The sequence below is a fragment of the Cnephaeus nilssonii genome (genome assembly GCF_951640355.1).
Source record: "Cnephaeus nilssonii genome assembly, chromosome: X".
Taxonomy (NCBI): Eukaryota; Metazoa; Chordata; class Mammalia; order Chiroptera; family Vespertilionidae; genus Cnephaeus; species Cnephaeus nilssonii.
In genome coordinates, this window is record NC_137071.1 from 83,617,979 (window position 1) to 83,631,203 (window position 13,225).

The window sequence follows — 13,225 nt, forward strand, 5'->3', positions numbered from 1 at the left end:
AGCAATAATAAGCTGTTATTTCTTTTTTCTTTTCTAATAGTTTTCCATTTTTTAAAATAATATAACAAAGCAGTAAAAACAAAAGGCAGGGAGACAATGAGTCCAATTTGACTGGAGAAGAGGGTACATATATGAAAGTAGTGGGAAACACAGGGGAAAGGGGAAGAGACAAATTGTGGAGGACTTGGGAAAGGTATCCAGGCTTAACTGAACAAATTAGTTAAAAACCTACTTAATGAGTGCCCTATACACTGTAGTTGAGCCTTGTCGATGTGGACTTTGTGGAGATGTGCATGATCATCAAGGTACCATGGTAGAGCCATTCCACTAGGTTATGTTACACAAATAGAACAAAAGTCGGCATATGGAATTGCCATGCTTCTTTCTTATTTTATACCACTAAGGAAAGTGTTGGAGTGGCAACAAAGTAACTATATTTAAAGAACTTCCAAATCAATAAGAGAAATGTAAATAAATAGCATATTTTTTTATTTTACAATGCAAATTTTCTTCTGTTAACATTTCTGAAATCCATTTATGTGCTTATTGTGGTAGTGTTTTGTTTTGTTTTCCAGAAGTTATTAAATTAATGGTGAATGCTACAATCCAGGAAATGTGTTCATTGCAACAAAGGATCACAGCTGCTATACCAGAGGTATAGAATAATTATTACCAGAAAAGGATCCTGGTCCTTGGTGGATCTGCCTAGGGTCAGCCAGCAGTGTGTGGGTTATTGACTTTGTGTGGGGAAAATTTCACAACAGGAGTCCAGATGACTATGAGGAAACATTTATCAAAGTTGGGGACAGTAAAATAAGAAAGGGCTTAGTATAGAAGAAGCAACAGGAGAACCTAGGCTGGGCTGCCCTAGCTCTCTGGGAAGTCAGAGAAAAGGGGGTCTTGGGAACAGGTTCAGGGGACTAGCCTCTGCTGCCCATTGCTCCCCAGGTTGCAAGTCTCGTGAGGTCCCTTAAGGTTTAGGAGATGCATGCCTATAGGGGAAGAAGACGGGAAAGGGAATAATTGGAGGGTCCCCAGAGGGAGAGCACGAGCTGCACCCTTTGTCTTGAGGCTTTATTTCTTTCTCAGAGGCAGGAATCTTAGGGGAGGTTTCAGGGGAGGGTTTCAACAGAAAATTCATCAGTTTTCTAGGTGTGTTCCTTCTGGGTCTTCACTAATTGGTCAGTGTCAGGGCAGGGAGTTGTCAGTCATCACAGCTGGTCCTGGTGTCACCCACCTGGTTTTGTGCTTTTCTGGGTCTGGAGCTTAAATACCACTGAGGCCTAGATATTATTTCTAGGGAAGTGACCTTCTGCATCTGCTGAAAATTGATGTCAGTTTGTTCAGCTATCTGTCTGTTTCCCTATTCCACTTGTCCTGGCTTACTGGCTTGTCTCAAAATTAAGTCAGTCAGAGATATGATTTCACTTATATGTGGAATCTAAAGAACAAAAAAAAAATCAAACAAACAAAATTGAAACAGACTGATGGTTGCCAGATGGGAGGGGGTTGGGGGACTGAGTGAAAAAGGTGAAGGGATTAAGAAGCACAAATTGGTAGTTACAAAATAGTCATGGGAATCCAAAAACAGTATACAACATGCTAGTATACTCAGTAATACTGTAATAACTATGTATGGTGTCCAGTTAGTACTGGAAATATAGGGGGATCACTTTGTAAACTATATCATTGTCTAACCACTATGCTGTACACCTGAAACTAATACAAAGTAATATTAAATGTAAACTGTAATGGGAAAAAATTTTAAAAAATAAAAATCACCAGTTATATAAAGCATAGTTAATACGTATTAGCTTGTTTCCACATTTTTAAGTGTTCAAAACAAGGAATAAGCCACCTATTGTTAAGGAGCTGGCTTATTCATTCCAGGTGTTTTAGTAGTTACAAGTGACTCTAGGGAGCGGCTATAGGGTTAAGCCTCGGACTGACCTGTTGGCAAAGCCACAAACAAGTCCCAGCTTAGAGGGCACTGCCCTCTTAGCATAATTAAGCTTGACCTTATGAAGCTCCCTAGATCCTTCCTGGGTAGCTAATGGGCTGTGGGAGGTGCAGCAAGTGCTGCCAAAACAAGTGAAACTCACAAGAACATTGTAACTATGGTGACCACTACCTTGTTTACCTCTGACTATAAAATAAAGCATCAGCTTGCCATCTGGATCTCTCTTTGTGGCTTCAGCCAGGCACAGGAGATCCACAGAGCCCCAGCTTATTCTCTTTGTCTGTCTTTTCTTTAATCCTTCACCACACCCCCTCAGGTTCACGGAACCCTTGGCTGTGCTGGCCCAGCACATGTGGCACCCAACGTGGGGCCCGAGTTCAGGGGAACTACAATTATAAGGTGAAAGGAGGCTCCTTTAAGGCATGTGTACAGAAAGCAAAAAAGGAAAGTAGGGAGCGAAGTTTAGTAATAGCTAGGTGTAAAACATGGGAAATTAAGACTGTCCAAATCTGAGGACTATAAAGAAAAAACAGACCCTCTAGAAGGAAATCCAACAGCACCAGCCTTGCATCGACAACATCTTCTCATCGACAGCATCTTCAAGAGAAGCCAGAGCATCATCACCAACAGCAGCAGCCTGAATGCCAAGACCATCCCACAGAGGCTCGCCAACCTGCAGCAGCTGTGGTGCCTCCTCATCAAGGAGACGGAGAAGCAGCACTGGTGGCTGGAGGAGGTACAGGGGACCCAGAGAAACTCCTTGTCCCTTCATTCAAAAGACTGAGAGTTGCCCCAATGACAGTGATGCAGCAGACGAAAATGAAGGCTAATCAAGGGACCGAGATGCTGACTAGCTTTGGTGAGCTGCCAGTTTTCTGTAAAGTCTTGTCCGGCCAAATCTGAGGACTCTGAGTAGATAACTTTCATTTTGTAGCTGAAACTGTTAACATGCCTGTAGTTTGATTTCTCTCTCATTGCTGTGTTGCATTGGCATTGTTTTGTTATTGTTTTAATAGCCAGAGTTTTGTTCTTGATGTTCAAGTTTTAAAATGTTAACATGTCAGTAGTTTGGGTTTTGCATTGGCATTGTTCTGCTATTATTCTAACTAGAGGCCCAGTGCATGATTAAATCATGCACGTGTAGGGTCCCCTAGGCCTAACCTGCCATCCAGGCCATATTCACTGCCCCGCAAAGCCTAGCACGCTCCGCGGACACTGCAGGCAGCCTGCTCCCTGCTTTTGATGGCAGGGGGTCCGCTGGTGCCGGAGCGGACACACAGCTCCCCGCTTTCGATCGCGGGGGAGCTGGGTTTCTGTCCGCTGGTGCCTGAGCGGACACCCAGCTCCCCGCTTTTGATGGTCAGTGGCGGGATGTGGGCTCGCTGCCGCAGAGGCCCCTTATGTGCCGCAGCACAGCCATGGCGCAAATGCTGAGCTTGCGCCGCCGCTGGCGATGCGAGCTCAGCATTCCGCCGGCCCAATCGGCCACCAGGGCCACCCCGAGTCCTGCCCCTCCTCCCCCGCGCCTCCTGGCCAATCGTGGGCATAGCGAAGGTACGGTCAATTTGCATGTTACTGTATTATTAGGTAGGATAGTCAGAGCTTTCTTCTTGATGTGTACGTTTTACTGTAGTAGCTTAAAAATAAAAGAAGGGAGAGATGTAGGGAGCGACAATAGGGTTAAGCCTCGGACTGACCTGTTGGCAAAGCCACAAACAAGTCCCAGCTTAGAGGGCATAGCCCTCTTAGCATAATTAAGCTTGACCTTATGAAGCTCCCTAGATCCTTCCTGGGTAGCTAATGGGCTGTGGGAGGTGCAGCAAGTGCTGCCAAAACAAGTGAAACTCACAAGAACATTGTAACTATGGTGACCACTACCTTGTATACCTCTGACTATAAAATAAAGCATCAGCTTGCCGTCTGGATCTCTCTTTGTGGCCTCAGCCAGGCACAGGAGATCCACAGAGCCCCAGCTTATTCTCTTTGTCTTTTTTTTAATCCTTCGCTGCTGTCCCCCCACCCCCCCTCAGGCTCACGGAACCTTAGCTGTACTGGCCTGGCACAAGTGATAATCAGATTTGCATATTAGAAGGAGTACTCCGGCTACAATGTGAAGGACTAACTGGATTTGACCATAAGTGAGGCAGATAGATCATGCAGGATAGCTGTTGATGAGTCTAGTTAATGTTGAGGAGAGAAGGACCTGAACAACAATGGTAGTGAGAATAGACAGGAAGGAAACAGATCTGAAAGCTATTCAAAGAACTATGACCACAGGCCTCAGTTCCTAATTAGATATAGACAGTAAGAGAGGGGAAGAGTCCAGTGTCATTCCCAAGTTTCTGGTTTGGATGACCAGGGGGTCTGGGCTCAATAACAAGAGTTGTTTTGTTTTATTGATATTTTAAGTTTGAAGAGACTCTGGGATGTCAATATTCATTTAGTTACCTCCTTTAATGAGTAATTATAAAATCGGATCCTCCTTCAAGGCTCATCCTCGGTCTCCTTTATAAAGCCCTTTCTGATGCTCTACCAATACAATAAGATGTCATCTCACTCATTTTGAACCTGAATTACACTTTGTTTTCACTTATGACATTTGTCTTACACTAGCACTGGTATCATTGGTATTTTGGACCAGATACATCTTTGTGGTTTGGGGCAGTCCTGTTCACTGCTGGCGGCTTAGTAGCATCCCTGGCCTCTACCCACTAGATGTCAGCAGCAACCCCAAGTTGTGACAATCAAAAGTGTCTCCAGACATTACCAAATATCATTCCCTGGGGGCCAGTCTTCCCCAGGTTGTGAACCAGCAATTTAGCCTATATAATAGATAAGTGAATACTTATTTTATACCACTATGAAATAATTCCTTAAAGGCAGCAACTTTACAACCTTGTCCATACACATAAAATAGATACAACAAATCCATTCTCACAAACCCATTAAAGTAGTTTAAAGAGATAATTATCTATGTTCAATTTACTATTTTTAATTTATAAATATCTTTAAAAGTAATTGATTTCCCATTGACACTGACATCCCCAACCAATTAACTCAAAGTATTAAGGATTTACACACTGTAATTACTGTTTTAAGAGGGGAAAAATTCTACACTGCACATTCTAGAATCTCTTATTGACATAATCATTTAACAAAGCCATTTTTTTAGTGAAATTGAAACTCACAAATATTCCAGAATCGGTTGGTCTCCATAGAGTTTAAATAAAAGTTTATGCCACAGTTACTTTATTTCTGGCTCTTTTCACCTTGAATCCCTAATATTATACATAAAGGTCTACTGAGACTGAAGTTATTAATTTGAAGATAAAGTGACAACAATCACTGTGACAAATTATAAGAGAGTACACAGAATCAACAATTTCCACAAACAGGAAAGGACTTACTTCCCTATTTGGTAAAAAACCCACAGTTTTCTTTAAAATTTTTCATTTTTTAATTTTCCATTGTTTAATTTATCCATTACAGTGCATTGACTGGCATTCTGTAAGTGGAATGCTATCAATTTATATTTTATTTGAAACAGGAGAAATATAAAGATTAAAAAAGTTTGACCTTTAACAGACTGAATGCATTAGTTTAAGGTAAGACTAAACACAACTTAAATTATTATTATAAAACTGACTTGTACAGTTTCCTTTAATTACATTAAATGGTTCCCTGGAGTGTAAGATTATTATTTTTTTTTCTATAAAAGGGAAGCAAAAGTTTCTCAAACTTTTCAAGAACTGATTAAGAGTTTACAGTGCTTCAAGAAATATCTGAATATACTCAAAATGTAGAGAAAAAAAAGAAATCGAAAGTATTTCCCTTTCTAGATCTTGATGATAAAGAGCCTCTGTAGAAAGAGCATGGGCATCACACAGTTTAAGCATCCCTTAAAGTGGGCTACTGGGATGGGCTTGGAGAGTTATATGCCTTTTTGCAAAGTTTCGCTGTGTATCTTAAAACTTAAATACCACCTCCCAGGATCAATACGCTGTAAGTTCTCAATTACTTGTATTTGTGAAAAGTGTCCCTAACATTATCTCTTACACTGTCAATAAGGTTCTGGATTTTGCTCACCTTTATGCTTCTGGTGATGAATATACAAATGCTTGTTTATATTACCAATAATCTAAATCAAAAATTTAAATTTTAGAAAAGTTCCTATAACCCCAATTCTGAAATATCCCAATCAACCACTTAGGTTCTCTTGCCTGTAATACAATATATAAATTTTTCTGACAACGTGATAAGCTCAGATATTCCAAAAGCAACTAATTTAGCTGCTTACCACACAGTCCTAATTCTAAACTGACTTATTCTCCATACTGACTCCTTAAAGCATTTTGCTCTACTTCATACCTTTCTTGTGCTCACCAAGCTTGTTTTCCCTGATGATACTACTTCACTTCTTTAAGATTAAAACGTAAGGCATTATTGTCCCCAGACATCTATCTTCACCTTCATGTTTGCAAAAATCAGGTTACTCCTCTCTTTAAAGGCTAACAGCTCCCCATCCCGTCCTTGCTTCCCATTTGCTCAAATGAAGGTCCTCCCTCCTCCTCTTGCATTCTAACACTGAACTTTCCACCAGTCCCCACCTCTCAGCCTCTAAGTGTGTTTGAGAAAACACAGAACAAACCTTAGTTAACATCTTCCCGTAAAGCACAATGTCATTCTCAACTCTGTATCCACCATGCAACTTCTCCCCTGAAATTCTGCAACTGTCCCTCCTGCCTAATCAAAACTTGATTGTTTACCTCAAGAGTCAGGAAATACCTAATTTTACAGGAAGCTTTCTCAAACTAACTTAACCCCCAATAAAATTAAGCCTTATGCCACAGTTCCATACCACTTATTGTATACTTTATAAAAGTGTACAATCTTAAGTACTGTTACATAATTCTTTTCTAATTGTTACATATATAACTGAACACATTCAACCATGTCTTTCTTTTCTATTGGCCACAATAATGTTTCCAAAGTTGGAGTTCAATAAATTCTTGCTTAATGAGTCTATTCTAAAATCATCAGAGAGACACGAAGACAAGCTATGCAAACACCACACACAAAACAAAAAATATTGCACACAAACAAAACTATATAACCTATGAAGTTAAACAAGCATTTATTTTTTCAGAAAAAGATAAGCTATTTATTAGCCTAGTGTTTAATAATAGCTTTGTTATACAGAGAAAATGTGTTACAATGGAAATAACACTCGAATAGTGAGCGCTAGAGTTGGAAAACCTAGCTTCTGACCCACACTCTGCCATACACTAGTCATTTAACTTTGAGCAAATCACTTAACCTCTCTCAACAAGGAGTACTTTATACTCTGCCAAGCTCACAGGGTTATTATTATAATACAATAGGATAATATATATTAAATTGCTTCAAAATTTATGAAGAGCCATATAAATGCTATTATTTTAATGAAAAATGTGCCCTGCAATTTAAGATAACATTTTTAACTTGCAAAAGGAAGAAATTAAAAGGTAACTATTTATGCTATAGAAGAATTCATCGCTGAATAAAAGAAATAACTACAAGGTCCAGCAACTCAAAGTCAATATAGAGCAATTAAAATGTGAGTCAATGCCCGCCAGTTTGGCTCAGTGGATAGAGTGTCAGCCTATAGACTGAAAGGTCCTAGGTTCGATTCCAGTCAAGGGCACAAGTTCGGGTTGCGGGCTTGATCCCCCAGTGGGGGGCATGCAAGAGGCAGCCTATCAATGATTCTCTCTCATCATTGATGTTTCTATCTCTCTCTTCCTCTCCTTTTCTCTCTAAAATCAATAAAAATATATTTTTAAAATGTGAGTCAATTGTCAAAAATGTGCTTCACATTCAATTTTTCAGGGAGACATTTCTTACATAAAACAAAGCAGATATTTGAATCAGGCCACAAAATCACAAACTCCACTGAATGCACTAAGAGGGCCTTCACCTATGTAACAAAATCAAATGTTGCTACAATAAAAAGATGAGTGGTTGCCAGGAGTTGGGGAGTGGGGTGGAGGTGGGATAAACAGGAAAAGCACAGAGGGTTTTGAGGGCAGTAAAACTCTTCCATACAACACTTAAAGTGAATACATGTTATTATATATTTGTTCAAACCCACAAAATGTACAACACCAAGAGTGAGTCCTAATGTAAACCAGGGACTTTGGGTGATAATGATGTGTCAATGTAGGTTCATAAATTATAACAAATGTGTCAATGTGGTGGAGGATGTTGATAATAGGGAATGCTATACATGTGTAGAAACTCATTGTACTTTCTGCTCAATCTTTCTGTGAACATAAAACTTCTCTAATAAAAATAATAGTCCATTTTTTAAAAAATCAGATGCTGCAAAGTTTATCTGGCTCCATTTTACAACCTGATACAATGCACCATGCCCCACAGTTGAAGAGGTGAACCAGCACATGTAGGAAATACTAGAGTTGACTCTTGGTTTACAGGAAAACATGTGATTAATCAGGACACAGCACAATCAGATGTATGTAAGAATTCATAAATCTGTTTCACAGACCTATTGTTTATGGATATAAAGAGGTATGAAAAAGCAGAGGGAGCAGCTCCAAGTAGGCTCAGACTTATTTGTAGCAAGGGTGACAAAGTCAAATATGACTTAAGGTAGCCACTAAAATCATTTTCAAATTCTCTTAAGGCCAACAGATGATCACAGTATCCAGACAGACGAAAAAGTTCTAGGCAATTTCCCTTTGTCTTGCCAAGCCTACCTACAGATCATCACAGATGGGACATTACAAGAGTCAGCTACTTTCCTAAAATGAGTTATCAACTTACTGACCCCTGTTTTTATGTCTTTATATGGGTGATGATTTTAATCAAAACGTGTCAGGCAGGCAGATCTTTTCAAAAAGGTCACAATCACAAACCATCAATTGGAGACACAAGTAAATTAGCAAACGCTCCTTTTAAATGTTAATCTTCTGGAAAGGCTGCAATAATTAGTTAGCTTTGAGCTCCAACCCAGAAAAGGAAGCAGAGTGAAGCTGAAGAGGGAAAAAGAAACAAGAAAGGCAGCAGGAGGGAGAGGGCAGGTGAAGGATAGCAAGCACCAGAAATGTAGAGAGGTAAAAAGACACAGAAGATAAACTTTGCCAACTGCTACCTACTGTCCATTTTCCCTCATAGCAAGACTATTAATAGAGAAAACAAGATTTTGCTGCTACATATTTTGGGAGCACTATTTTCTTAATGCAAATTTATAAAACAGTATTAAATGTAAACCAGAGTAATGCGTGGGAACTGAAGAAACTATAGCTTCCTGGTAAGTTTTTATTCACTATAGACATCACATGATTTAAAAAAAAAAATGAATCTCTGCTTCACACAAGTCAATTTAAAAGAATATTCAACTAGAACTTAAAGACTTAGTTACTACTTTGGATTTTGACCCTCTTAACTAATGGCTTTAGGTTTGTCAGTAAATTTTAATCAGTTCTCAGTCATTCAAACAATAAATGTTTCTTGAGTGCCTTAAAAAATAAGTTATTTAGAGTTATTTGATTGCACATTAGAAGCACTAGGAAGACTTTTGTTAAAAGTCTCTTGGCCCCTGAGATTCTGATTTAATTGGTTTGAGGTGGGGCCCAGGGATAGTTTTGTTTTGTTTAAGATAAGCACTCCCTTGTGGTTTTAATGTGCAGCCAAGGTGGAGAACCAATGGCCTATTTCATCTTATGTATATGTAAGGAACAGCAAAATAATGCAAAAAGTCCTCCCTGCTTCCTTTGAAATTTATCAATTTACCCTTCTTAACTAATTTTGTTTTAACCCAGATTCTCACCACTTCATACCTAGATTAACAGAATAGCTTCCTATTTTTTCTTTTTCCAGATTCTTCCCAATCCAATAAACCATTATATGGTAGTCTAAGCAGTTTGGTTCTGAACCATTATCCCACTGAGAGTCATTTTAATTATAGCAATATCAACAAACAACTGTGCTAATCAAACAAAGGATATACAATGCATCTATGTATATGTGTTTGTGTGTATATGTGTGCGTATGTATGTAAAATCTCAAACAGACTCTATTTTTCTTCAGTTCCAGTATACCTACTTTCACCTTTCACTTATATATAACACATACTAATCTCCTTACACACTAAAATACTTCTCCTAAATAGTTCATGGCTGAATTTTATCAAAACAAAGGCAAATGAGTCATTCACATATTTCTCATCTAAATTCTGATGTGTTCCCATAAGGAACATACATTCACCTGTAAAAAAAAAAGTAAAATTATCTCAAAAAGTCCTGTGTTACTCTAGACCCTGATAAAGTTCATGATAAATGAATGCTTTACCAAGAACAAATATGGTTCTGGTTTCTATTAATGCCTGCCTCAGAAAACCAACTGAAGGCTTAAAAGCCAACAATTATAACCACATGATATTCATATTTATGAAAAAATATTATCAAGTACAACATAAGCAATATATAATGAGAAGACTAACCAAGTATATGACCTATTCCCTACCTTTAAGGAGCTCTCCATCTCAGAGACAGCAAGACACAAACATAAAAAGAAAATAAAGCCAGTACTAGCAAGTAAATGGTAAAGACAATAAATACCATGGGAATTCAAAGAAACAGGAGACTGCTAAGTACTAAGGGAGTTGGAGACAGTTTCTTGGAAAAGCTGGGCCTTGAACAAAATTAAATAGGTGGAGAAAGGAAGTAAATCCCAAGCATGTGGATGACCTTGTACAAAGATGAGGCAGAAATATTTGAGGGACAGGGAGTTAACCTAGTTGGAACAGAGGGTTCTATGTAGGAGCTTTGGGGGAGGTAAAGTTGCAATAGTAAATTGGAGCCAGACTGTGAAAGAAAGCCCTGAATGCCAAGCTAAGATGCTTAAACTTTGTCCTACACAAAGAGAGATCCTTTATAGGTTATAAAAAAAAACAATAAGCAAAACAATATATCCCAATAATGACAGTTTGAAACCATTTATCTTGAAGCCTTTGAAGAACATACCAAGTAGTATAATATCTTGACAATGTATTCATGAATATGTGAACATACTGTTTAGGAAATCTGTTCAGAGTGAAGGAAGAAATACTCAAACATGCTTTCCAAAATACAAAATCAGTTATCAATTACACATTTATAGTTCTTAGGGTAATTCCTAAAAAAATAATTGGGTGGAATAATTCAGTTTTAGGTTGTCCTCTTCCCACCTTTCTCCAAGCACATACTTTGATTTAACAGCCAGAAACTGAATATACTGAAATCGTGTTAGGAAAAAAAGAAGCCATTTATTACTTCTCATTATGGGTGAATTTACTTACTACATTGTTGCAAAATTGCTACACTATCAAAATAATTTTGTCCATGATTTCTTTCAGCAAAGCAGATGAAAAAAGACATAAATAACAAATTGAAAGATTATGAAAAGCAAAAATCCTTTTCTTTACACCCAAATATTCAACACACGTAAAATATTCAGCATTGGTTTATAAGGCAGAGGGGAAAGAGAGTGCATTCATAACAAAAAATGCCATCCACAACAAAGAGTACCAGAAAGTAAGTATATCTAGAATATTACAATAGCCAATTTTTCATCCAAAATGATAAGCCATTAACCCACAACTCCATAAAGAATGGAGTTCATTGTTTCTCAAAAATGCCCTTAAAATTTTTGGCTATTTTTGCTATAAAAATTAAGACTAACATGAAACAATGATTCTTGCCCCTGGTAACCAGACATGTGATTAATGATTTAATTTGCAGCAAATACTAATTTAAGCACCATTACCTTCTCAACACCAGGAAAATGAAAAATGTCGGTCTTTAAGGCATACGTGATAAGAAGGCAAGCATATTCTAAGATGATTAAAACACAAAATAAGAACACAAAAACCGTGGCAATACTGCTGCTATACTATGAAAAGGGATATACCATTCTTGCAGGCACGTATGCCTTTAAGGAATATGTATAGGTTATGATTTTATGTATTGTCTCTTCTCCCCCACTCCTGGAAAGATGGGAACATCCAGGAGAGTTGGAAGGAGTGCATTAAGGAAGGTGTCAATACCTCCCTCCCCACCCCTTACTAGGGAAACTTGCTTTAACAATAATGCTCTTTCACCCCCCCACATAACACCCGGTTTCATACATCCTTCAATCAGCATTCCTCCCCCCTCCCCTATTCCCTTCTCTGGCCCCCACATTCACAAGCTGCTCCGACTTTTGTCAGTATAGCTGCCCCGTGCACCCGCCCAGCCCAGCAGAGTCCAACAACACAGCCACGCAGCCACCCATTCTCCCCACCTCCTCGCTCTTAGCCCGGCTTTCCCTCGCCACCCCACAGTTCCGTCCTGTCACCTGCTTGGGTGGTGTCCGTCAGGTCGTAGCCGCAGCCCGGGAAGTCTCTGAGTTTCCTGCCACTGAGGCTCAGGATGCCTGAGTTGCCCGCCTCCTCCAGGGCCCGGTCCAGGCTCCTCGCGGTGTGTTGAGGCTGCAAGCTCCCCGGGTTCCACTGCGGCCCGTGAGGGAAAGGCTGACCGAAAAGAGTCGGTACCGGGATGGGCAGCACCACGGTCCCGCCGCCGCCTCCTCCCCCTCCGGCTCCACCGCCTCCTCCAGCAGCGCCACAACCACCGCTACTTCCACCTCCACCACCGCCGCCCCCACTGTTACCACCACCTCCCTGACTCGCCGCCATGTTCCTGGGAGAGAGAATAGCCCCCGACAATACTCTCAGCTTCTGCCGTGAGTGTAGGGGGTTCTTAGAACGCATGCGCATGCTGGGGGCGGGGTGGGGGGGGCGAGGTAGAGTGGGAAGGAACCGGGGGGCGGGCTTGGAGGAGGTGTTGGGTAGAGAACTGTGGATGTTGAAACGTGCAGAAAGAACGCTTGCTTTAAGAAATGTGTGATCAGAGGAAGGATGCTAAATCCCGGTTCCGTTGCTTTGGGTACCAAAATCTTGCGAAGCGACACCAGCTTAACTGTAGGTCATTTGGCGATATGTCCCCAAATCTCTAAGTTGCTTCACCTTTTTCTTTCTACGAAACAAAGGCAAATATATTAGATGGGATGAAAGGGAATCATTTCAGAATATATTGAAACAGCTTTTAGGACAGTCACCTTATTGAAACGCTTACCACAAGTGCTTCAGGAATCGTTTACTGGTTAAATGATTGGGGATCATTTGGGGAGGAATATCGGTGCAGAAGAAGTGCACTGAGTTTTGAGCCCATATGAATTTTTTGCTAT

The 13,225-nt window shown here is 39.9% G+C and overlaps 1 protein-coding gene across 1 annotated transcript in view; it reads right to left on the minus strand.

Moving 5' to 3' along the window:
• LRCH2 (leucine rich repeats and calponin homology domain containing 2) overlaps positions 1-12,689 on the minus strand; it is a 127,230-nt gene extending 114,541 nt beyond the window's left edge. Inside the window, exon 1 of the mRNA XM_079765471.1 lies at positions 12,335-12,689. Coding sequence (XP_079621597.1) covers positions 12,335-12,674 — 340 coding nt within the window. The 5' untranslated portion in view covers positions 12,675-12,689. The remainder of the gene's footprint in view (positions 1-12,334) is intronic.
• Between the last annotated feature and the right edge of the window lie 536 nt (positions 12,690-13,225).